The sequence below is a fragment of the Anguilla anguilla genome, chromosome 11, assembly GCF_013347855.1.
Source record: "Anguilla anguilla isolate fAngAng1 chromosome 11, fAngAng1.pri, whole genome shotgun sequence".
NCBI lineage: Eukaryota > Metazoa > Chordata > Actinopteri > Anguilliformes > Anguillidae > Anguilla > Anguilla anguilla.
Window position 1 is genome coordinate 15,158,217 of NC_049211.1, and position 23,505 is coordinate 15,181,721.

At 43.1% G+C, this 23,505-nt stretch overlaps 1 protein-coding gene across 2 annotated transcripts; it reads right to left on the minus strand.

The window, feature by feature from the left end:
- Positions 1 to 1,478: 1,478 nt before the first annotated feature.
- On the minus strand, positions 1,479 to 21,997 carry pard6b (par-6 partitioning defective 6 homolog beta (C. elegans)). 2 transcript variants are annotated; one of them, XM_035382617.1, is made up of 4 exons: positions 21,586 to 21,997; positions 19,531 to 19,753; positions 4,638 to 5,509; positions 1,479 to 4,004 (listed from the first exon to the last, which is right to left on the minus strand). In XM_035382617.1, exons 1-3 carry the CDS (start codon positions 21,646 to 21,648, stop codon positions 4,662 to 4,664), a joined length of 1,134 nt encoding a protein of 377 aa, XP_035238508.1. In that variant the 5' UTR covers positions 21,649 to 21,997; the 3' UTR covers positions 1,479 to 4,004; positions 4,638 to 4,661. The 2 variants fall into 2 exon arrangements, with proteins under 2 accessions (XP_035238508.1, XP_035238507.1); XM_035382616.1 differs by having other exon boundaries at positions 1,479 to 5,509; positions 21,586 to 21,995.
- Positions 21,998 to 23,505: the final 1,508 nt, after the last annotated feature.

Consider the following 23,505-nt stretch of genomic DNA (forward strand, 5'->3'; position numbering starts at 1 on the left):
TGACGTCTCCACGAGTCGCTAGCGAGAAACTGTGGCGTTAATTCGATAGGCATTCTAGATCAGCATCCATCCACCTTCTACGAACAACTTGGCTTACATTTTTCTTGTTTATATACTATACAGTAATTCTTGATATTTAATTCAGAATTACGCTAAACAAAAAGGTTCCCCCTTTGTATAAATTGTATATAAAGTATTGACTTTTATTTATTGACATAGCACAGAGTGTTTCGGAATATATTCCAGGTTAACGGGCCCCAGTGACAGAATGGGAATAAGTAATCCGTGACTGCAACAGGAATAGCTCTTAGAACAAATCATTGGAACCATGTAAATACCATCCATTCTAAGAACTGAAAAGCATCTTTGAAGAAAGAAAAAAAATTATAGCTCAGACGATATAGCCTCTAATAAATACACACTGAATCTTGAATAACTAAAATCACAATAAACATATACATCTGGATGAAATTGGTTTTAAAAATATTAAATTTGTCCTTGGTAGACATGTGAACCATGTTTGTGCATGAGAAAGCCATATTGAATAGGGTAGTTTTACTCAAATCAACCCTGGATTTTCTGTGTGAATTAAAACTTGACATAGAACACAGGTGGGTTGTCAACTTGCTAGCTATCTATTGTATAATGGACTCATTAATGCATCTTACCATTGAGCTTTATCCAGTAATCGTTGATAATGGCAAGACATTAAAGACAAAATACATGGGAGATTGAGGCAGAAATACTACACTTGTATCATTATGATAAGATACGACACGAACTTCTTCTTGAATGTTGTTCTCCCACATATTGTTTCAAAAGTGTTTTATTATCGGTTGTCATATGACCTCAATGCCCAAAAGTTAACACATTCATTAATATCAATATTAGTTTACAGACAAATTATGTTTTAATTATCTACATCATAAAACTTCATTTCTGAAAATGTTGACAGAATAATGAACGTGTGTATGCATCTATTACAGTTGACTAATGACATATAGCCTGGGCTTGAACCTACATGGCCTCTAGGGTAGAGAATCCATCCTATGAACATGGCATGTAACCACCACTTTTACCCACAACCACTAAAATTTTAATTTTCCACACATGCTGATCCACACATTAATCGAGATGACGTATTCATTTTGAGCTTGATGAGTGAATACAATTGCAAACAGACATGTTAACTCCATGCTCATTCTTTTCATTTCTAGTACTGTGCTAGCTATATAAGCAACAGCCCTTGGATGAAGATGGTGAATGTTATTGCTTATTTTAACCACAAAGTGGCAGTGTAAGACACAGCAGCTCAGCCAGATTACTTGATGGGAGATGTAGTAAACCATTTAAGCCATATGCATGCTTTAAGTGAAGAAAACATTCACTATGTACTGCAAAGTTAACTTTGTTGACTGTGACAGATTAATCATTTTCCAACACCCATCCTCAAGTGAAAACAACTGAAAACAGCAAAACAAGTTCTAGTCATAAGTTTATTTTGTACAGCTCATAGAATTGACTATTATAGATGTGCATCTATATATTTATATTTTAATTTTAAAATATGTTCATTAAATGTGATACAAATGTACATCATAGAGAATTGATAAGAAAATACTGACATTTTAATACAAATCTATACCTTCAATTTATGTGGCAAGCAAAATCATTGCTCTTTCTTTAAAAAAAGGAACTGGCATAAACATAAAAAAGGTTTAAAAGCCCATTTTAGAACATTCTGTGATGCCTACTGGTTTGTCCCAGGAGTAAAAGAAAATTCACAGTTAAAAAAAACAACAACATTGCTGCAGATATGTACCTTCTATCCCCTAGCAAAATTAACAAAATGCTTTTTCACTAATCACCTACAGCATATGGGAAAAATGCCTTCCAGTACTTCTTCAACCGACCGTTTAACAGTGGAGTTTAACTGGAGTTCACACAAAAGAAAGATTAAGAAAAAAAAAAAAAAAAAAACATGAAGACAGTACACCTAGCAAAGAAGTTATGAGCCACAACATAATTAGAAAATAAATTATACATTGCAATTACAATTCTAGAACAGTGTAGTGAAAATTAATCCATATTGTTTCAAAAATTGCCATTCAAAATGTTGCTTACACTTTATCAATTGGCTCTCCTGAGACAGGCAATCTGTGCGAGCCCTGTGGACTAACCAGCTTTAGCACACATGGTTGTGCCCGTCTCCTTGGGGAGGTAAACTGACTCCGAACAGCCGTATCTCTGTGCAGACTCCCCAACTGAGTGACGTTTGATTCACCTCAGGTTGGCTGCAGATAGGAATCTCCAGGTATCACACAACCACAGATCAACAGTTTGAAAAGAACAACAAACAATACTTGTTATAAAAAAAAGAAAATTAAAAAAAAAAAAATTAAAAAAAAGGTCCACATCTGCCTAGCCCCCACCCTCCACTTTCCACAGTGCGCCAAACAAACCAGGGCTCAGCTACAAAAACAATTTGCAGAGAAGAGTTGTTTTTTTCCCTCCAAATACAAACAGCCATGCTCCTTGCCAGACCTGGGTGCTGATTGCTCAGGGAAGCGGTCCCAATTCCCAATTTTTTAAACAAATCCAATGAATGATCTGACAGGTCTGACAGTTAAAACATTTTCTGTAGGCACCGAAGAGAGGACGTCACGGATGCAATTATAAAAACAGTAATAATATTACCAGTTATTATTATCATTACTTCTATTAAAGAGCAAGAGAGCTGGGAGGCCACCAGATTTTCACACCCCTGAATAACCAATGGGAGTTGCGTGCAGCAGCTTGAGTGAAACCCTAGGACAAGGAGTTCATTTCAGAACTCAAGGGAGGAGGGATGAGCCACATTAACAAGGATCTGGTGACAGTTGCCATCCAGTCCAAGTCCTTTCAAAACGACCAGATTTACAGTCACTGATATGGAACCGTGGATATCAAAGGAGTGAGCGAGTTCTCGCTCCTTTGCTCCTTCGCTCCTTTTCAGCAAAACTCTACATCCTGTTGTGTCATTCTAGCAGGTGGATAGGGAGAGACGTGTGTGCTAGGCTCCACCTTGGTTAAACAAGACGTCGTACATGATATGTGAGTGTGAGAGAGGGTGGGGCGCAAGTAACGGTTGAGGAAAAGCTTCATAGCTTGCAGGACTGCTCTGATTACTGATATGAAAATGTATACATCGCTAATTAATATCAACTATGGTTTATGGTGGCACTGCTTCTCACCAGTTGGTCCTGGAGTCATCCCTCAGCTGATGCATGTATTCAGACTTGATACTTTGATACTGAAAATTTAAAGTGCTTGATTAGAGCTTGTTTTCTATTGCTACTCCAATCCTCTTCAATGTTTAATATCTCAAAACAATGAAATTGTGCAAAACCTTTACCTACAGCTAATATATTTGTCTCACTTCTGAATGTGAATTAAACTGGACCACAGAATAAACTTTACTATGTATGCAGACAGAATGTACGCTGGGATTGAATTCAATTGGTGATTAGATGCACTTTACATTCTAACCATACAATAGGCCAGTTTCTAAATACTTTGAAAAAAACAACAACAACAAAAAAACAATCTAGTGCTTCTATATCTATGGTGGAGGCTTTATCATTTGGACCATAGAGTTTGTCCATGACTATGACTAAGCTATCAGGTGAATCAGACTGTCCACAGAGGGAACATGCTGTGCCATAGGAATGAAACCTAACTCCTCTTGGAGGGGGTCAGGTTCTATGTATTGTTCTTGCAATTACAGTTATTTTTCAAAGGCAGGGGAGCAGCCCTTGGCATCAACTTAAAAAATAAAAAATAAAAGAACTGACACCGAGTCAAAAACATAGAAAAACTGGAGAAAAACTTTCTACAGCATAATGATCAAGAGACAAACGTATCAGATTCAGCAAGTATACAGATGTGTTTTTCACATTAAAACTGGGGACTTGAATTAGTTTCTTAAGGTAATCTTGGATCATTGTTCTGGGAGCAGAAAGTACCTGGCAACACAGGAGGGGGGGGGGATTGAAAGAATGAAGAGTGGAAGAGTGGAATAAACATCCAGTCAAATAAACTGATTTTAAAGATTAGTGGTTATTGGAAATGGAATAGCTTAACATATGTGTTTAACATTTTTAAAAATAAATTCTTCCTCAGAATAATATTAAGACAAGAAAAGACAACAGTGGTAGAAAATATCCAGTCAGATGCTAAACCCAACATCCTTAATTGTAGTCCTCACCCAGACTAAGATTATTGCAGACCCTACATTTCCTTGGTCATACACGCTATAGTAATTTATGCTATGGAAGTAATTTTTCATTACAATTTGCATGCCGCAATCACATGACTCACGTAGAGGACTTCAGTCAAAAGTATCAAGGAGATATCAGATTGTCAATATCATCTGTGTAAATGTAGTTTTTTTTAATCATATGTTTTGTTGTCTATTATCTAACACCTTGTTTTTGATGAAGGGGAAATGAGAGCTTGCAGATATGTGCATTCATTTACAGCTCAAGACAGTGATGAAAACACTCTCAGCATCCACCACTGGAAGAACACAGGAACCTGCTCTCGATAAGAGCTTAGTACCGCGGGTATGATGTCAGTGCGTCTCTACAGCTTAGTACCTCGTGTATGATGTCAGTGCGTCTCTACAGCGTGATGACAGTCCCATCCTCCTCCAGGCCCGGCCGCTCCTTCTCGGGCATGCTCAGTGAGCCCGCGCTGCCGGCCACGGCACCGTTGGAGCGGAGGCCCAGGTGGGGCTCGTAGCGGATCAGCGAGGGCACACTGCTACAGGAGGAGGAGGCGCGGGCGATGGGCCTGGCCTCCTCGCCCACCTCCATCACCAGGTCCTCGTCGTCCTCGTCGCTGTCCAGCTCGTCCAGGCCGAAGTTCTGAATGATGTGGGTGGGGGCGGCGTGGGTGGCGGCGGCGGAGGCGGGCGCCTGGAAGCCGTAGCGGCTGGCCCCGCTGTCGGAGGAGTGGCCCGAGCTGCCCGACGCCCCGCTGTGGCGCACCACGTTGTTGCGCTGGTTGGCGGGCTTGACGGTGATGATGAGGTTGTGGCTGTTGGCGATCATCATGTCCGTCACCTGGTCCAGGGACTTGCCCGACACTTCGATGCCGTTGACCTCCAGCACCTCGTCGTTGACGGCCAGCAGCCCGGTGCTCTCGGCCAGCCCGCCGGGCACCATGCGCGAGATGAAGATGCCCGGAACCTTCTCCAGGCCCTGCGGCGTGACGCGCACGCTGGAGCCGTCCCGGATGTAGAAGCCCAGCGGCTTCTCCTGGCCGTGCTTGTAGAGCCGCACGCGGCGGTGCGTCTCCGGCAGGATGTCCACGTCGATGATGGAGGACACGGGCCGGAAGTCGCGCGGCAGGCTGATCAGCACCGCCGGCTTCTTGCGGTTGTTGTCGGGCCGCAGGAGCACGGTGGAGAGGACCGTCTTCTTACGGGGGAGGGAGTCCGTCCCAAACGCCGAGTAATCCGCTTCCTCTGCAGAGAGAGAGAGAGGCGGCCGTGAGAAAACAACCCGCAGTGCCCACCGTAAAGGAGTATTTACAGCACGGATGCTAACTGGTAGGTGACCATCATGATGAAACTCCTCAGGAGCACATACAGATGATAAATTAAAACAAATTTTTTTATCAAATTATCAAGGAGTAACATGACCCTATCTATAATAATCATGTAACATGTGCAATGCACATTTCCTATTACGACCAGAGAGATAACTCAACCTGTGATCAAACTATTTGCACATCAAACAGTAATACATATTGTTTATGGTTTATTAAAATTCAAACACATGCATGTGTTGGGATACTGAAATGTCTTCATCTTCCATGACCCCAAACTACCAGACTGCAATCTGAAGACATTTGACAACCTTACATACAGCATGTGTTAATGCGCATGCATTGTAATAAAGACAATTACAATTCTTTGGAATGCATGACTACTTGAGGCGGCACGACTGAGCTCTCACAGTTTGCTGTGAGAGCTCCATAGATGTCATCTCATAGATGTGCATTTCTTCAATATTAAATTAAGCTTTAACAAAGACACCACTGTAACTTACAAACAGGCGGGGAAGGCACTAAACCAAGAATCTTCTCATTTTTAGGGGTGATGAAAATATTAAACTAGCTTTAAGGACATGGTGGGGTTAAACAAGTTGAAAATATGAAAAAACCTCACACACACACTTTTCTTCTGAACAGTCGAAAGTGCCTTGAACTAATATAGTTCCATAAAATTTGAGGTTCCCAGATACAAAAAAAAAAACACTTTTATGTAGATAAAAAGTCTGATTTATTCAACATTTTGCCATAATGGTTGAACATCTGTTCAATAAATCAGATTTTTAAAAAAAATCAGCATAAGAGAATGGGCCTCTTATTTCATGGGGTTAAAGAAGTTAAAATACATACTGAGTAGATTATAGGTTAAGAACCTTACTCTCAGTGTCAATAATGTTAAAAGGAATAAATGACTGCTTATATAATAAACTGTCATTAAAAGCAGAGGTTGGCATGAAACACCAGAGGTTTTCACCTGTTCCACCCTCACAGAACAGTTAACACTGTACCTCAGTCAGCAGTCCTGCCCTCCCTGTCACTAGAATATTAGCTCCTGGAGCATGCCAGAGTCTGACATTGTCATTTAAGGTCAGGTTCCGCACATGAGCAGGTAAACCCCAGCCTGCTACAGTGACAGGCGTCAAACAGCCCGCCAGGCCCTGCGTCACTTTCCTTTTCTTTCCTTGTCTGTTCTAAATCTGGGCATGGAAACAAGCCTTTCTTTTATCAAGGGTATGTCTGCATTCCAGTGAGGCTTACTCATGTTTAATGCACCTGGACTTTCAACTGACAAGCAAGGTTCATAGGCCAAAGTTTGGGCTTGGGCGTTGTCTCTCTCCCCCTGGCTGAGCAATCGCTAACCTGAAAGTGGCGCTAATAATTAACCCGCCACCGGTAACACCGCCATCAGCCTTTCCTTCCCTCCCTCTTAACCCCCTTTCACTTAGGATAGCACACTGATATTCCACAGGGCACTGCTGGTAGAACACACGCATGCCCACACACACCCACACGCATGCCCGCCCACACACACCCACACCCACACGCAAGCCCACACCCACACCCACGCACACACACCCGGCCCAGAACAACACTGCGTAAAAATGAACAGCAGGAAGCACAGCTGATACTGGCCAAGAGCAGGAAGTGTGAAACTAATGCCCTATGGATGCAAGGCTGGATACTGGACTGGACTACACTCCCTTGCTTGGGAGAATAAAAATGGAGGATAAAACCTGAAACCCATTTCTATGTAAATAATGACTCATTGTGGACAGCTCTGCTTTCACATGCAGTTTCTGGGAGGGGAATAAATAAACGTGAATGTGCTATCAGATGTTCTTCAGCTGTACTATGTAGCAACTGACTGAGTCATGGAAAAAATTCATTATTCCTCACTTTTGTGGTGCAAGTAATCGATAAGGGCTTTCATGGTTGTAAGATCAAAAAAATAAGCATTAAAAAACGCCACTACTACCATCTAGCCACCCCTCTGCGTCACTGAGCCAGCGGAACACAATCCTCTCATGTATGAGCATGCTGGCTGCATGTACAGCCGGGACCCAAGACAATGTGTGGGACCAGGTTATTCCTCATTCCACACAGGTCCCACCCCCCACTAAAAACAAAGCCTCTGTTGTGTTGGCGAGGGAGAGAGAGAGAGAGAGAGAGAGGGGAGGGTGTGATAGAGGGGTGTGGTAGGGGGAGTTTGAACTTCATTTCTCAGGATGTGAAAGGAGAAATACAAAATATTATTATCTAATCCCTCCTCCTTGCCCTCATAGACAGACACACACACACACACACAGACACACACAAATAAAATACAGGCATCTCTGATCAGCACAGCATGTCTTAAAAAGCGTCAACCCAAATATCCCACGTCCCCAGAGGCCCTAGCTAAGGGGTTTCAGTTCACATTCAAGTGCAGAAGAGGAAACAAATATGAATCCTCCACAGCCCTCAGGGCCACTCAAACAGTGGCATTCCTAAGGGCCAGCTACCCTCACAGGAAGAGGTGACCAACTCCGGTCACCACTGGAGACTTTCTATGCAATCATTATCTGTATGTGGAAGCGCAGGCACAAAACAACTGATCTGATCATCATCCTCTCCACTCCAATATGACATATTAGTCTGTAGTCCATCTATGATAGAATCATAATTAAAAACAAGTTGACACCAGTAATAACGTTAATCAGTTAAAGGGATTTTCTGCCTGCTCATTTTTCAGCTCAGCATCCGTCACTAGGGCACCCAGTGGTTTCCTTTCACTTTAAAAACAAGACCAGGTCAAAACCTTGTATATGGTTTTGAGGACTGCCCCGCTATTGCGATCCAGCCAAAAATAACTATAGCACTTTGCTGTAAGCGGTGGGTACAGACAATTTGACAATTAGGACTTTGGCTCTTCTCCATTGCTCTTAATGGTCTACAAGAAAACACAAATAATTTGCAAATCCATTATTAAAATTCTTGGTAGATTTGTTAATCACCGCTGATGGCGTTAATTTCTACTTGTTTAACGTGACTTTCGAAAGGTTAGCTAGCGTTGTAAAATTTAGTGTCAACACATTACTACGGTTGCGGGTCAGTCACTCTTCACGGGAAGAAGAAATTTTAGGATAGCGCTTCCAATATTGCTTGTGTTGAAAGTGCCACAACGGAAACAGCGATAGATTTACCCACGAGCCACATCTGTCTAAAATGTAAACAAGTAAGGCAGTCTTCACGGTCGGGGAAAATTTTATGACAGCGTCACCCAGCGAGTGAACACCACAAACGGTGGTGGTGTAACAGTTATTGGCTCATTGCTAACTGATTGTGGCAAAAACCTTCGGTGAAAACTTGCTAGGTTAACCACCATCTATTTATGGTGACAAATTCAAAAGTTAAAGAGGACACATTCACTGATGAAATAACAATCTGAACATTTATATTTGTGTATTATTTAAACTTTCATAGATATCAATAATACTGTCCAGATTAATACGTTTGTGGATTAATGTCCAGATTAATGCCTTTTAAAATGTGACATTAACTGCCATCAAAACACTGGACATCTGGTGTAAGTCTGCACCCTGCAGACAGGATAGAGCCACCAAACAGGACCAGCAACTAAAAGCAACACACTCAGGAGATGCACTGGCCCGTTTACATCAGTGGTGATACGTCAGACTTTCAAAGGAAATCCAGTTAAAATAAAAGGAAAGAAAGTTAACTTCCCACAATATTGGACACATTCCACGACCACTCTGAATAAGAGCATCTGTGGAGTGACTGTATAATGTAATGAAGGGTACTGTATGGCTGTCGCCTTTGTGTGGTAAAATGGCAGAGGGAGGAAGCTGAAGTGTGCAGAGCAGGTAGATCAGTATTGTTCCTCGTGCTGCCATGAGCACAGAAAACATTTGTTTTTCATTCATTCGTCCGCCAAACTATTTCATTGACGCGTCTTAGGAATCATTTGACTCAGGCAACTAGATTACGCACATTTTAAACATTTATCATTTGTTAGTGGTGTGTCAGCTTTGTTAATGAATACACAAGCATTGCTGCAGTATCAAAAAGCAACTGGTTCCATTAGGGGAGTCCCCTTGCTTGTTTGAACGTGCACTCGTTTGCATGTTTCCGTGTATGTGCGTGCTTCGTTTGAATGTTGGTACATTTGCAGATGTGTGCGATAGGGTGGCACGGTATCATTTTTGTCATACTCAGGTATGCTTTCGAAACCATACTCAGATATACGGTATTACTGGTATTTTTTATACATCACTGGCTACGCATTCCAGGCATTCATGACAATTAGTCCTATTAGTGATGATGCCGTCAATATCATTTTCAGTCGCTAGATGGCCATCAAAGGGTAAAAAGCCCTATGGTAACTCTCCCCTTTCAGATTTACCAAAATTATAACCAGTATATCCTTCATCCAGGGAGCTCTCTTAGAGAGAGATAGATAATTGCTGCTCTGCTTGATAAAGAAAACGCAACACTCTTTAGAATGGGTGGCATGGCACCTGAATTTGATTGTGTTTTTGAATGGGGGGTAAATGCAGTAAACCTGTGTTGAAAGAGAATTAATACCACGGTATATGGTATTATTGGTATAACCATGCGACCTTAGTGTGCAACTGAGTGTGTTGGTACTGTGCGTATGCGTGTTTGGGCCTGCCTGTCCTTGCCAGTGAGCATGTGTGCTGTCAGCAGGAGAAGGGCCTGCAGTTCTGCTTCTCCCTCTGCAGCACAGCCCTGCGGTGAGGTCCGTGCTCCCACACAGGCTGTACCAGAGAGCTCCCACACAGGCTGCACCAGAGAGCTACTGTACCAGAGAGCTCCCACACAGGCTGCACCAGAGAGCTACTGTACCAGAGAGCTCCCACACAGGCTGTAGCAGAGAGCTGCTGTACCAGAGAGCTCCCACACAGGCTGTACCAGAGAGCTGGCTGCTGTACCAGAGAACTCCCACACAGGCTGCACCAGAGAGCTACTGTACCAGAGAGCTCCCACACAGGCTGCACCAGAGAGCTACTGTACCAGAGAGCTCCCACACAGGCTGTAGCAGAGAGCTGCTGTACCAGAGAGCTCCCACACAGGCTATACCAGAGAGCTGCTGTACCAGAGAGCTCCCACACAGGCTGTACCAGAGAGCTGGCTGCTGTACCAGAGAGCTCCAACACAGGCTGTACCAGAGAGCTGCTGTACCAGAGAGCTCCCACACAGGCTATACCAGAGAGCTGCTGTACCAGAGAGTTCCCACACAGGCTGTACCAGAGAGCTGCTGTACCAGAGAGCTCCAACACAGGCTGTACCAGAGAGCTGCTGTACCAGAGAGCTCCAACACAGGCTGTACAGAGAGCTGCTGTACCAGAGAGTTCCCACACAGGCTGTACCAGAGAGCTGGCTGCTGTACCAGAGAGCTCCAACACAGGCTGTACCAGAGAGCTGCTGTACCAGAGAGCTCCAACACAGGCTGTACAGAGAGCTGCTGTACCAGAGAGCTCCCACACAGGCTGTACCAGAGAGCTGCTGTACCAGAGAGCTCCAACACAGGCTGTACAGAGAGCTGCTGTACCAGAGAACTCCAACACAGGCTGTACCAGAGAGCTACTGTACCAGAGAGCTCCAACACAGGCTGTACAGAGAGCTACTGTACCAGAGAGCTCCAACACAGGCTGTAGAGACAGCTGCTGTACCAGAGAGCTCCCACACAGGCTGTACCAGAGAGCTGCTGTACCAGAGAGCTCCCACACAGGCTGTACCAGGGAGCTTCTGTACCAGAGAGCTCCCACACAGGCTATACCAGAGAGCTGCTGTACCAGAGAACTCCCACACAGGCTGTACCAGAGAGCTCCCACACAGGCTATACCAGAGAGCTGCTGTACACAGAGAGCTCCCACATGGACTGTACCATGCTGCTCCAGGTACACCGTGCTCCAGCGGGAGAACTAAATCTTCTCAGTGTCAACAAGCAGGAATAATGGAAAAACAAAATGTATGACAGAAAAGAGGGAATTCCTGAAGTGTTACTATTCTGGGAGCAGTGTGCATATTTGGTTGGCACAGTGAAGATAAAAGAGCTTTGCCTCTGATAACTGGAGCTGCAGCAGGGGACAGAGTGGGAGGGAGAGAGAAAACAGGAGATGGATCCGGAGAGGAGGAAGGAGAAAGCAGGCAAGGGCTGAAAATACTCCACTCTGCAGATATCCGATATCAATATATACTCCACTCCTTCCATTTGTACATTAAAATATATTTGTGATGCAGTCACTCACAGATCAGAGAACACTCTCCTACACGGCTAACAGATTTCTGCTTTGCTGTAAAATATTAATTTGGCAACATGGGAAAAAAAAGCACATGTTCAAAAGTCCAATTCAACACTGTAACAATGTGCTAAATATTATCCCATAGCAAAATATGCCCCAGCCTCACCACTAAAAAACTTTGTGACAAAAAGGTATGACGTGAAGGTAAAATGGCAAACATGCCAGATGGCCCATTGTACCTAAAGAACTGTTGAACATTGAACTCTCTGTGAAAGTACAAGAAATGTAACAGTACAGCTGTAGCTTGCGGCTTTCATATACTGTTTATCCATCTATGGCTTGTGAGTTTCCCAAAAAATGTTTATTTTTCTACATCACAATAGATCACATATATTCACACAGACTATACTTTGAAGGGACTGCGGGTAGGATTTCCATGCATTTTCTAAGGTTATGAGTACACACAAATACCCAAGTGTCCATATACACAAAGCCTGCAGTTCTTTACAGGGTAGCCCTGAGCTGCTGGTGAACCTGGTGTCTTATTACACAGACGCAGTGTCACCAGGGAAACTGGTAGGCCCACACAGACCTTCCACGCCCTGCAGTTGCGGTATTCGTGTCCGCATGTAATGTACGTCAGCATGCTCAGAGGACAAGTCAGGAAGGACAGGAATCTGGGGAGGGCTGAGGACTCCAGCTCTGGGTCAAAAAGAAGTCAAGGAAGTGGAGGCACGCTAAGGGTACAGGAAGGGCCGGCTACACCACACGTGCACCTGATGTGCACCTGTCATTATTCGCTGTTACGCGGATAAAGCAAATCATGTGGGGAGTGCCGTTTTGTGTACGTGTGCGTCACTGTGCGTGCGTGTGTGTGTGCGCTAATCTCTGCTGCTGACTATTCTCTGTGTGTGTTTGTGCGTCTCTGTCTCTCTCTGTCTCTCTCTGTCTGTCTGTCTCTGTCTGTCTGTCTCTCTCTGTCTGTCTCTCTCTCTCTCTGTCTCTCTCTCTCTCTGTCTCTCTCTCTCTCTGTCTCTCTCTCTCTGTCTCTCTCTCTCTCTCTGTCTCTACGATGGCCCTGCTCCAGCTCGCAGGGAGCAGGTGCGGGGGTCACCTGCGCAGAGCCCCAGCTGTGAGACCAGAGAGCTTGCCTGGCCCGGGCCATGGCCTCCCTGCCCTCCTCTGCTGCTGCCTCTGCAAACAAGGGCCAGCTGTCATACAGGCAGCCTCATGGGTGAAGGGTTCAGGGACAAAACTATGAAGCAAACATGCCATTACCTGCTGTGGACCTCCCCCTTACATACACACACACACAAGCACATGCAAGCGAATATCATTATCATTATTATAATTATAATTATTATTATTATTGTTATTAATAATAATAATAATAATAATAATAATTATTATTATTATTAGTATCATTATCATCTCCATTTTCCATTAATAATGAATAAATACTGAAGCAAAATGCTCACTGAAAATGCAGGGTCAGATTGAGGGACCAGAAAGATTAGGTCAGATAAATATTAGGCTAGGTTAAGCACTGTGATACTGTCAATGCACTGGAAATGAATTACAGACAGGTCCCAATGTAGAACTACTGTCCCAGAGTCAGTGCCTAGGGGGGGTACCAGCTGCGTAGCCCCCCCCTCCCCCCCACCCAAACACAAACGTGCACATTTGTACCAATCGTCACTTCAGCGGCTAACTACAAGTGAACCACCGTCATTTTGCGGCGCAGTGACAGAGCCAGCAGACCCACACCAGCTCAGGTGACTATGGTAATTAGATATCAGGCTGAGATTAGCTTAGGCGGTTATAAAAAAACTTGGCCAGAGCAGACACTGATACTTCACAGATGTAGAATGAGTCAGTCAGTTAACAGCTCCATTTCATTCACAAGAAATTCTCGCCAAAAATACAATCCTGAATGGCCAAACACAAACATATTATAGAACAATTGGATGGAGAGGAGGTGACTGCAATTAAATGTCAACATAAATCATGATTCAGTCATGTAAGACCTGCCCACTGGACTGTTACAAACGTTTGCACCTCCTTTTCTGAAAGAAGAAAGCCGGTCTAGTCCTTCCATTTCTATGAATGAGCAGCACTTTAATGCGGGGATAAAGGAGTGAGGAGCACAGTGAATAGAGCTTGAGAGTGTCTGGGTACAGACAGAACTGTGTGTTCAGCAGCGAGGGCCGGAGCGTGGTGCTGTGCTGTGGAGAGGAGGGGGGGAACAGAGAGTTCTTTGTGAGAGCTTTTTTCAGTCAGCTCAACAGCAAACTGGAAGTCACCATCCTTCACAAAACGCCATGTGTTAATAAATCACACTGCGGCACAGAGGAGTCAATGAAACATGACAATAATGAGAAACAGCCCATCCCCCAGCCCAAATCTGACTCAGAGAGCCCTCAAACTTTATCTACCCCATCTTGGATGCAGATGGTCAGAAAGACCATTCTGCATTGGGGCTGTCAGATGCAATGTGATGTCATGTTTCCACAAGCTTTTCCCTGCATTTCAGATAAATGGAGGACTATGAAATAAAAGAAGAGAAACAGCACAGAGAAGATAGAATGACTGAAGCTGGGAGACACACTGCAGGGTTTGCAGAAATACAGAATGGTCTGGGAAGTCCATTTGATTTAAGCAAAATAATTTCGTCCAATAAAGAATCCTGGGTGGACAAACATACATTTCTACTTGGCTTCTGAAAACAATAATTTAATTTTGCCATTATAGCAATTCAATTCCTGAGAGAAAGTGTCCTCTTGTACTGCAAATACCATCACTAATACCGTATGCCTACATCAACTGAACGGAAGTTCAATGGCTCAAAGACAGTGTAAAAATCAACATCACCCCACAAAACAATACTGCAAAACACACTCCTGGTCTTCAAGTTGTTCTTTACCCCTTTTCTGCTCTAAAACCCTTATTAATGGCTCTTGTATGCCCATCATCTGGTACTCCGAGCTAAGACTGCTGCCGTTCCCCACACAGAATGTAGCCAAAACTTAATAGTCCCAAATGATGCTGCGCCACTGCTACCAGCCCTTGTGCCTCCCAACTCACCTGCATGACAGCAACCCCCTGACCTCACAAACCCAGGCAAAAGTGCAGCAGCCTAACTGGTCAGGCCCCAATTGCCCACAACCTCTCAACTGTGTTCCCCTGAGCACCTCTCATTCTGGCCTTAGGCATCAGTGTCAGAATAAGCCACACACCCTCATCAGGACACCTCGTTGTGCTGCCTGTTGAAGCACCACCATTTCAGAAGAGGCTCATGGGTGCATTCGGCTTCTCATCTGTCCTTATCAGCAAGCTCAGATACCTGAACACCTCTACACTGCAGTTTTACTTGTAGACATGTACTGACAAGCATTTGTCATTGCGGCACACTACATAAGGCATTTGTACTTTAATAGAACAAAAGGGCTCTATATTGCCTTAACCATTACATTACAGGCATTTAGCAGACACTCTTATACAGAGCAACTTATACAACATTTTTCACATAGCATTTACATTTCACTCATTGGATATATACTCAAGCAATGCAGGTTAAGTATTTTGCCCAAGGGCACAACATCCAGTGTCCTATCTAGGTGTATCCTATCCAGGAATCGAACCTGCACCTGCTACAAGCCCAGGTCCTTACCCATTATACTACACTGCCGCCCACGGTAACTGTATGCAATAGGCTGGGTTCCACTTGCTTACGTGCTATGTACATACCAATTCCTAATACTTTCTCAGGATAAGGGCATTTTGACAAAAAAGGTGAATGAATGAATGAATGGCTGCATTGCCCATTGTAGCCTCACCCCACCCCCACAATTCAAGTATGTTCACTTTCCACCGTCTCACGCCAAAACAATATGCATGCCCTTTATCACTACTGCCCTCTAATCCTACGTGGTTTTGTTAATGGTGCCAGCCAGAGTCACCTTTGAATTTGTGTACTACTGTGTAGCTGAGCGAGGAATCTGCAGCTACGCTGGGCACTTGGAAGACCCGGCCCACAGCCCTCCTTAGCCTCTCCCTCCCTCAGCATGCACGGTTTTGGGTTCAGATCTTCTCTCCTGTCCTCTCCAATCTCCAAGGAAGAAGTGATCAGAGGCTGGCCACATTCCACATGGTCGAGTTCCCACCGCTCCATCCCCCACCTCGACCCACACCTCACTGAACTTCCCTACATCTCTCTCGCTTGCTTTCTTTTCCCTCTCGGCTAGCCACAGTGACGCTTCATTGATCACACGAAACCACTCCAGGAATTTGGACATTATTTTCATATCGCTTCTGAATGCACTCAAGTCTTTTGTTTCCCAGATTGGTGTACTTTTGCATGTCATTACATGCAAACAATAACAATACGTTCTCATTTAGATTTCATTTCACTGTGCGTGTCCTTAACTTTCTAATACACACACGGTTCACTTATATATGCAGGGCTTATCTTGCTCAGACTAGCCAGCAAACAGCAGCATTTCCGTATGAAATTTTTAAGTGAGTTCAGCCGGTTTTGCTGGGCAGGGAGAGGTGACTCATGGTAAGAAATTTTTAAACAAACATGATGTCCTAGGAGCCAAACAAACATGGGCACGTATTGACTGTTGGTCTTCTGATATTTATCTTCCAAATGGAAAGGCTACACTACAATAGAATTGGCACAAAAAAGCAGGTGCATACCTAACATACACATTTTACGCAACTCAGTGCACTAGAGCATCCATTCCAGGCCTGGCAGGTAGTTTGTCTCTGTCTCTGTTAAAGTTGCTTTTTTGGCATGAAATACAAATATAATTATTGCCAAAGCATACAGATAAATAGCATACAGATAAATAATAATAATAATATTAAAATAATAATGATACATGTAATAATATATAACAGTAACAACAATAACAGTAATAACAGCAACACATATATATGGGGTGGCTGGTCACTTACTGTCCCTCAGGTTATAACAGGCTGAAATTAACTGTGCCACAATTGGGGCTGTTGATCCTTCTCCTAATAGAATTTCATATTTTTCTTCTTTTGATTAGGAAATTAAATGATTTATAATTTGGGATAATATGTGGAAATATTTTTTCTAATTTGTAAATATTTTGTCATCTCTCACAGTTTTTAAAAATGCATACAACTGGGACGCACTCAGGCCCAGGGAAACCACAACCATTATTCTCATGGAGCAAAGGCCTCTTGAATGTTGTCATAGGAACAGGTAAACAAGCAGAGAATTTGCTGGTGGCACTGTAGAAATCCTGGCATTATGTACTGTAACAGAAAGTGTGCATTGTGAAGATTATCTGTAGGTGCGAGCGTGCAACTTGGGGGGGGGGGGGGGGGGGGGGGGGGTGAGATGACTCATTTTTACAGGTAAAGCAAGAAATTGATTATCTGAATAAAGGAGGAGGAACAAGTTTATGGATTACCCAAGGAAATGATTAAGACCTGAGGGAGGCTGAGAAGAAGAAAGAATACTTTCTGTTGATGAGCAGCACAATATCCACCCCTCCGGTCTGACAGCCATGCCAAACACACAAACACACTGTGCATGTGCACACAAATGGAAGTGAGAGACATACAGAATGAAACACATGACAGGTTTCCTTCACTCCCTGAGCAGTGCTGTGCTATACAAGATCCCTGCTAAACCAACAAGATATTCTAGGATTAAGAGAGTCCACAATGGTTTGTTTTTTAAATTTCCACATTTAGTGGATAAAAAAATGAATTCTAAAAACGTCCCATGGAGATTGAAAAAATCCAGGTACTTGTCTCCGTACTCTACAAACATTACAAAAGTTTGCTTTCCTTGAAAAAAACAAAACCCAATAACAAATGCACAGGAGCCCAGTCTGTTTCACACTGACACAGTGGTGCTGTAACTTAACAATATTCTGCTTTGCATCAAAATAAGAGGCAGTATGCCTTTGAGGGCGTGAGCGAGACACAGAAAAAGAAGAGAGTGCCACAGCAACCCACAGAAGGAAATCCAAGGGATGAGGAGAAAGCACCAGGCAGAGCACCGGACACAGTTTCTATCTGAAACCACCAGCTCTGTGGAAACCACTACAGGCCACGCCTTCCATGTAAACGTAATGTGGAGCATCGCAAGAGTAAAAAACCAAGGTCCATCAGTAATTCATAAATACTTCTGAGCAGGGAATTCCTAAATTGAAATGCCTTCTTGGATACATACCTTAAACCCAATTTATACTTAGTTGCAGGACACTTTCGACAAGTGTTGTGCGACAAAAACGAAGGTGTCACACTGCATTGGGCATTTATACTTCACTTAAAGCCTACAAGGAGTGTTCTGCTGTCCCTATGGTAGCGGCACGGCAAACTCCAGACCATTTGCTTACACTTGCGGAAAGAGGTGAAATTATTAAGATTAGAGAGGAGGAAGAAAATTTAAGGCACTTTTACTAATTAAAAAGACTTGTTTTATTTTAATTTTTTACTTTATGCATTTTCTTTTCTTTTTTCTTTTTTTTAACTTAAATGACGTGGATGAATGTTTAAACAAACGAGGGAAAACCAGGGAGAATATTGTAGTTCATCCTGAATGTGAAATGCTTGATGAAGACACGCATTTCAAATATTTTAGGATGTTGGCCAACCGGTTCAATGACTAACCACATCCGTCTCTACAACAGAAATGCAGTAAAATACTTCCTTATTTATTCCAGTAGTTTTTCCTCTATGACCTCCATGCTAAAACCATGACACCGGTCAAAACCAAAATAATGAAGTGGGGCAAGAAATGTATCCATGACAATGAATTTCAGCATTCCCTCTGGCTATCCAATCACACTGCGTGACAAAGTACAACAAAGACACTATTCTGACTGCCTCTCAACTAAAACACCATAAGGCTAGTGAGGGTGGGGGAGCAACAGACATTAGCGTCCACGTGTAATCGAAATGCAAACATACGCCATTACACAGTGACCCCTGTAATCCCTTTCTGACAAAGTGGCTTAGCATCTACAGGTCATATGGCACTGTGAGAGAGCTTAAATATGGAGCTCCTGAAGTCATAATCTCTCAGTATCACTCAAATACAAACAAATTCTGAATCTGTAGTCGAACCACTTCATACACAGCCCAGAGATGGCACAAGTTCAATAACATTTATTACAATACCGCTATGTTCAGTGTTCAGCAGAAGTATTAGAACAGAACAAAACAGCATGAGATTCAGAGGAGGGCAGCTGAGTGGGTGAGGGTTAAAGGAGTTTACACAATTCCCATTATCCTGACTGTACAGGAGAGCCCACCTTCTGAAGACAGAACACATCAAGACACAAGCAGGCTTGCACTTCCTTCCAATTAGAACAACACAGAAACATAATTACCATTCTACACCCAAGCCATTTGCATGCTTTGATTTTCCATGACTCCAGCTGCTGGGCAAATCCAGAATCAGCACGTGCAGTGCCTCGGTACTGGTTTGTCATTCAGATAAAGGCAAGTGCCTTTTTCCCCACAGAATTCCATGCAAGTAGTACTTTAATTTGTATTAGTTTATCTGCAAATTCAACCCACAGCATAAAGACCACTCCTATTATTACTACTGCTACTAAGAATGAAAGCACATATCCTCAGAGCACAGTCCAGGCAGAAGCCACTTGCCCCGTACCTTTTCTCTGTAGGAAGAGGCGCAGCAGCGGGCTGGCGGTGGAGATGGCTTTGTGGTAGTTGTCGTCATTGTTGATGGGCAACAGGTCTCCGTGGATGTCGGCGTAGCCCACCAGCAGGTCTACATTGGGAATGCGGTGCACGTGCTGCAAAAGCCCGTAGAACTCGTCGAATCGACCCGGCTTCGAGCGATCCAAGGAGAACCGACGGAATTCGGCACCAAACTGCCACAGGCACACGCCAACACACACGCAGCAAAGAGAGGTTTAGGCACACATAGGGAGAGAAATAATAAACTTATAAAAGGACAGTCTATTTAAATAACTACACATGCTCAACAACTCAAATGCTGCCATACATTACCGACGGGTCTATTCAGATCTGTGACACCGACACAGCTTTTACTGCAGTGAGCATTTTCCAAACTAATAAAACAAATAAACAAGTAATATATGTATGTATGTATGTATGTATGTGTGTGTGTGTGTGTGTGTGTGTGTGTGTGCGGGGGAGAGAGGAGGGGGAGCATGGAAGAAATCAGTTTTGTGTCAGGAGTTCAAACTACTACTGTTCACTTGATTTTATAAATAAAATCTTTATTTCTGGAGCTTATTTTACATAGCTATCATGTTCACCCTGCTACCGTTTTAGGCACGGTTATTACTGTTAATTTAGAAAGAAACGCTAAATTCTTTATTTAGGCCCAACTTGTGTTTACAGCCCAGATAGAAACTGTGCGTGGTTTAGCTAGCCTGATTACATGACTTGCTCTACAAATTAATACAGCTAACGTAGTCTAAAGGTAACACGAAACCCGGTACACCAATAAGTTTTCCCGAATTTGAAAACAATGTAGCTAGCTACCTAGATAGACAGTGGATACAGAAATCTGTTTTATCATTTCAAGTAAGGAGGTAGACTTAATCCAACACGCCTCAGTAAAACTGTGATAAGAGAAATGTGCATCCATTTAATGTAGCCAATTTACACATTTGCAACACAAACGGGTAGATGAAAAACAGGCTAAACATATAGAAAAGTAAGCGCATTAACGTTTCCTGTAACTACGTCTTGTAAATGGGAGGGACATGCAAACGTTAATTCACTCGATTGTGAATTATGCACCTGCTAGCAAGAATAAACAGGTAGCTAACATTATCTAACGTTACATCTGACAAAGGCCTGTCGAGTCAAAGGGATCATTTCTTCGTTTCAGTCAACTAGACAGCTACAATTTCAAGTAAAATTATTTATACAGCCTTTACAGTTGCAACTATTCTCATACATTTCTTTGACAGAACTAATAACCGTGCTGGCTATTCCTGTACTGATACAATTACTTTTAGTTTTGTTAGATAAAAAAATCTTACCTAGTTAGGCCACTAGCCAACGTTAGCTACCTACATGTAAAGTACCAGCTAGTTGGCAAGATTGAGTTATAAGTTTTTTATAGATCCACACAGCTGAGATAGCCTGGATTGTCATCAAGAGTCAAACAAACTCTTGAAAAATTTTCAAAGCAAACGTTAGAAAGCAAACTAGCTAGGCCTACTTGTTCGGTAGCTTGCAAGCTCGCCGGCTAGAATTGTATGCTGACATTATCATTAACCACGGTTTTGTGATTGTGAATGCTTTCTGTGGTAGACTAACTTAGTTACGGCGCAATAAGACGTGACATGCTGCTAGCTGGCTAGCTTGTCGCGAGCGGTAAATGAGTGAAAAAGCACAAACTTGTCACCGGTAAAGGCACATTCTAATTTAGAACAAGATCGTTGGCTCCATGTTAGAATCGAACGAATGAAACAGTGCTTGGCAACTTCTACCGTTACGTTAGCAACACCCCCCAAAACAAGCCCGTCTTGACACTTGTTATTTCTTCACAGCATTGGTAGCTAGCAAGCAGCTAAGCCGAAACCTGCTCGGCTAGTACTAGCAACCTAGCAGCACATACAATCGAGAGAGCGTCTGTGCGGCTAATTCGCTTCTGTTTTAATGTTAGAGGTGCCAATACGGTGACAGTAGACAAACTCCACACCTACATGTCGTTAATACGCACCTTGCTCTTCACCTCCACGGCGCTTAGAGTTCGGTTGCTCGGCACTCGGTGATTTTTGTTCATCTTTCAAAACCAGGACCCCGCTACAGCTCACTCTTGCCCTCCACCGGGGCTTGCCGTAGTCCGACTTGTGGTCCTCCTTTATACACCTAATGGTCCCCTAGTACTATTCCAAGTACGTATCAATATCTTCGGCCTCTCAGGTAGCTATATCGCCGTATTCCTCCTCCGAGAATATCGACGCCTCCGCCTGACAACAACCTGCTTCCAAACCCAAACTCTCACCCTCCCTCTCTGCCCTCTCATACATATAGCTACATAGTACTACTAACCAGTACAGTGACGCTATACGCACCCAGGAAACTGCTCCCGGCAGCCTCGCTTTCAACAAGCGCGCCTCCGCTGGGCCTCATATGCGAGTGCCCGTTCAACCTGATCATCATCGGTCTGCACGGGTTGCTTGTTCTACGGGTCCACATCTAATGAGAAAGATGTACTGTATTTGAATAGAACTGTAGCTCCGAAAGTACATGCTGTTATTTAACATCTATATAAGTTACAATTGCAACAATAAACATTTATCAATAAATGAACAGATTCATGCCTTTAATTTTCCTTCACTGCAAATTAATCTATTAATAATCACTTTAGAATTATAATTAAGATATATTTGACTATGGGAAGTTAAGAAAACACATCAGATCTTGAGTCCAGAGAAGAAGACAAGATGGATCACCTCGACCAAATCACAATTTGTCTACGCTCAGTCTGTTCTACAGGTATGACCTACCTGAGCATGCTCGAACACTGAGCGTGCTCAGATGGGTTATACCTGTAGAACACACTAAGCATGCTATATATACATATTAAGTGTATATGGCAATGGTAACCTGCTCTGTATCCTTTAGGATCAATTAAGTAGGCTATTTCTCAGGCTATTGAACGATTTCAAATTTTAACTCCTGCGTCCCCTTCTCAATAGTTTATTATCAGTAAAATGGCGACATCTCTTGGTCATGACTGGAGCATGCACTTCATTTTGTCTTCATGAGCTTTTGAAAAAATAGACTACTTATAACAAATAATATACTTGGGCAATCACATTTCACACAACTTAGGTAACCCTTTCCCCCTCAACTTCACACCCGAAACGACCTTACCAGATGGAACAAGCTCCCATTATCTCTCATTTTCCATATCTCTACTGTTAAAATGAAAATCCTCACAAATATAACGTACCTTTTTAATATGATCCTAATCCCACCACAGCACAGTGGATGCATAACTTAGACAACATATTCTATTGGAAAAACCAAAAACCAAGGATTAAACTAAATACTCTGCAGCAGTCAAAGTCTCTTGGTGGTTAGAGGCACACAACTTCTATCTTTATTTTTAATATACCCATCTGCAATATGTTCATCACTGGGCAAATGACTCAGTCAGCGTGGCTGGATACTAAACACCCACATAACCCTAACCTCTCATTTAACAATCTCACATTCATAAATAAATAAATAAAAAAATAAAAAAACATTATACTCGTGTTTCAACAAACCCTGGTTTCCTCCAGGTGCTCCAGTTTCATCCCACAGTCCAAAGACATGCAGGTAGGCTAATTGGAGACTCTAAAATTGCCCATAGGTATGAGTGTGTGAGTGAATGGTGTGTGATAGATTGGCAGCCTGTCCAGGGTATATTCCTGCCTCTCACCTAATGCATGCTGGGATAAGCTCCAGCACCCCCCACAACCCTGCCCAGGATAAGCAGGTATAGATAATAGATGGATGAATATACACAGTGAGCAGAACAATGGCTTAACCTATTTAAAGGACGAACACACTTTGTATGCTCCCCAGTGAAATAATTGTATTAACACTTTAAAGTAAGTAAGCTCTTATTAAGAGCCATTAGGCTCGT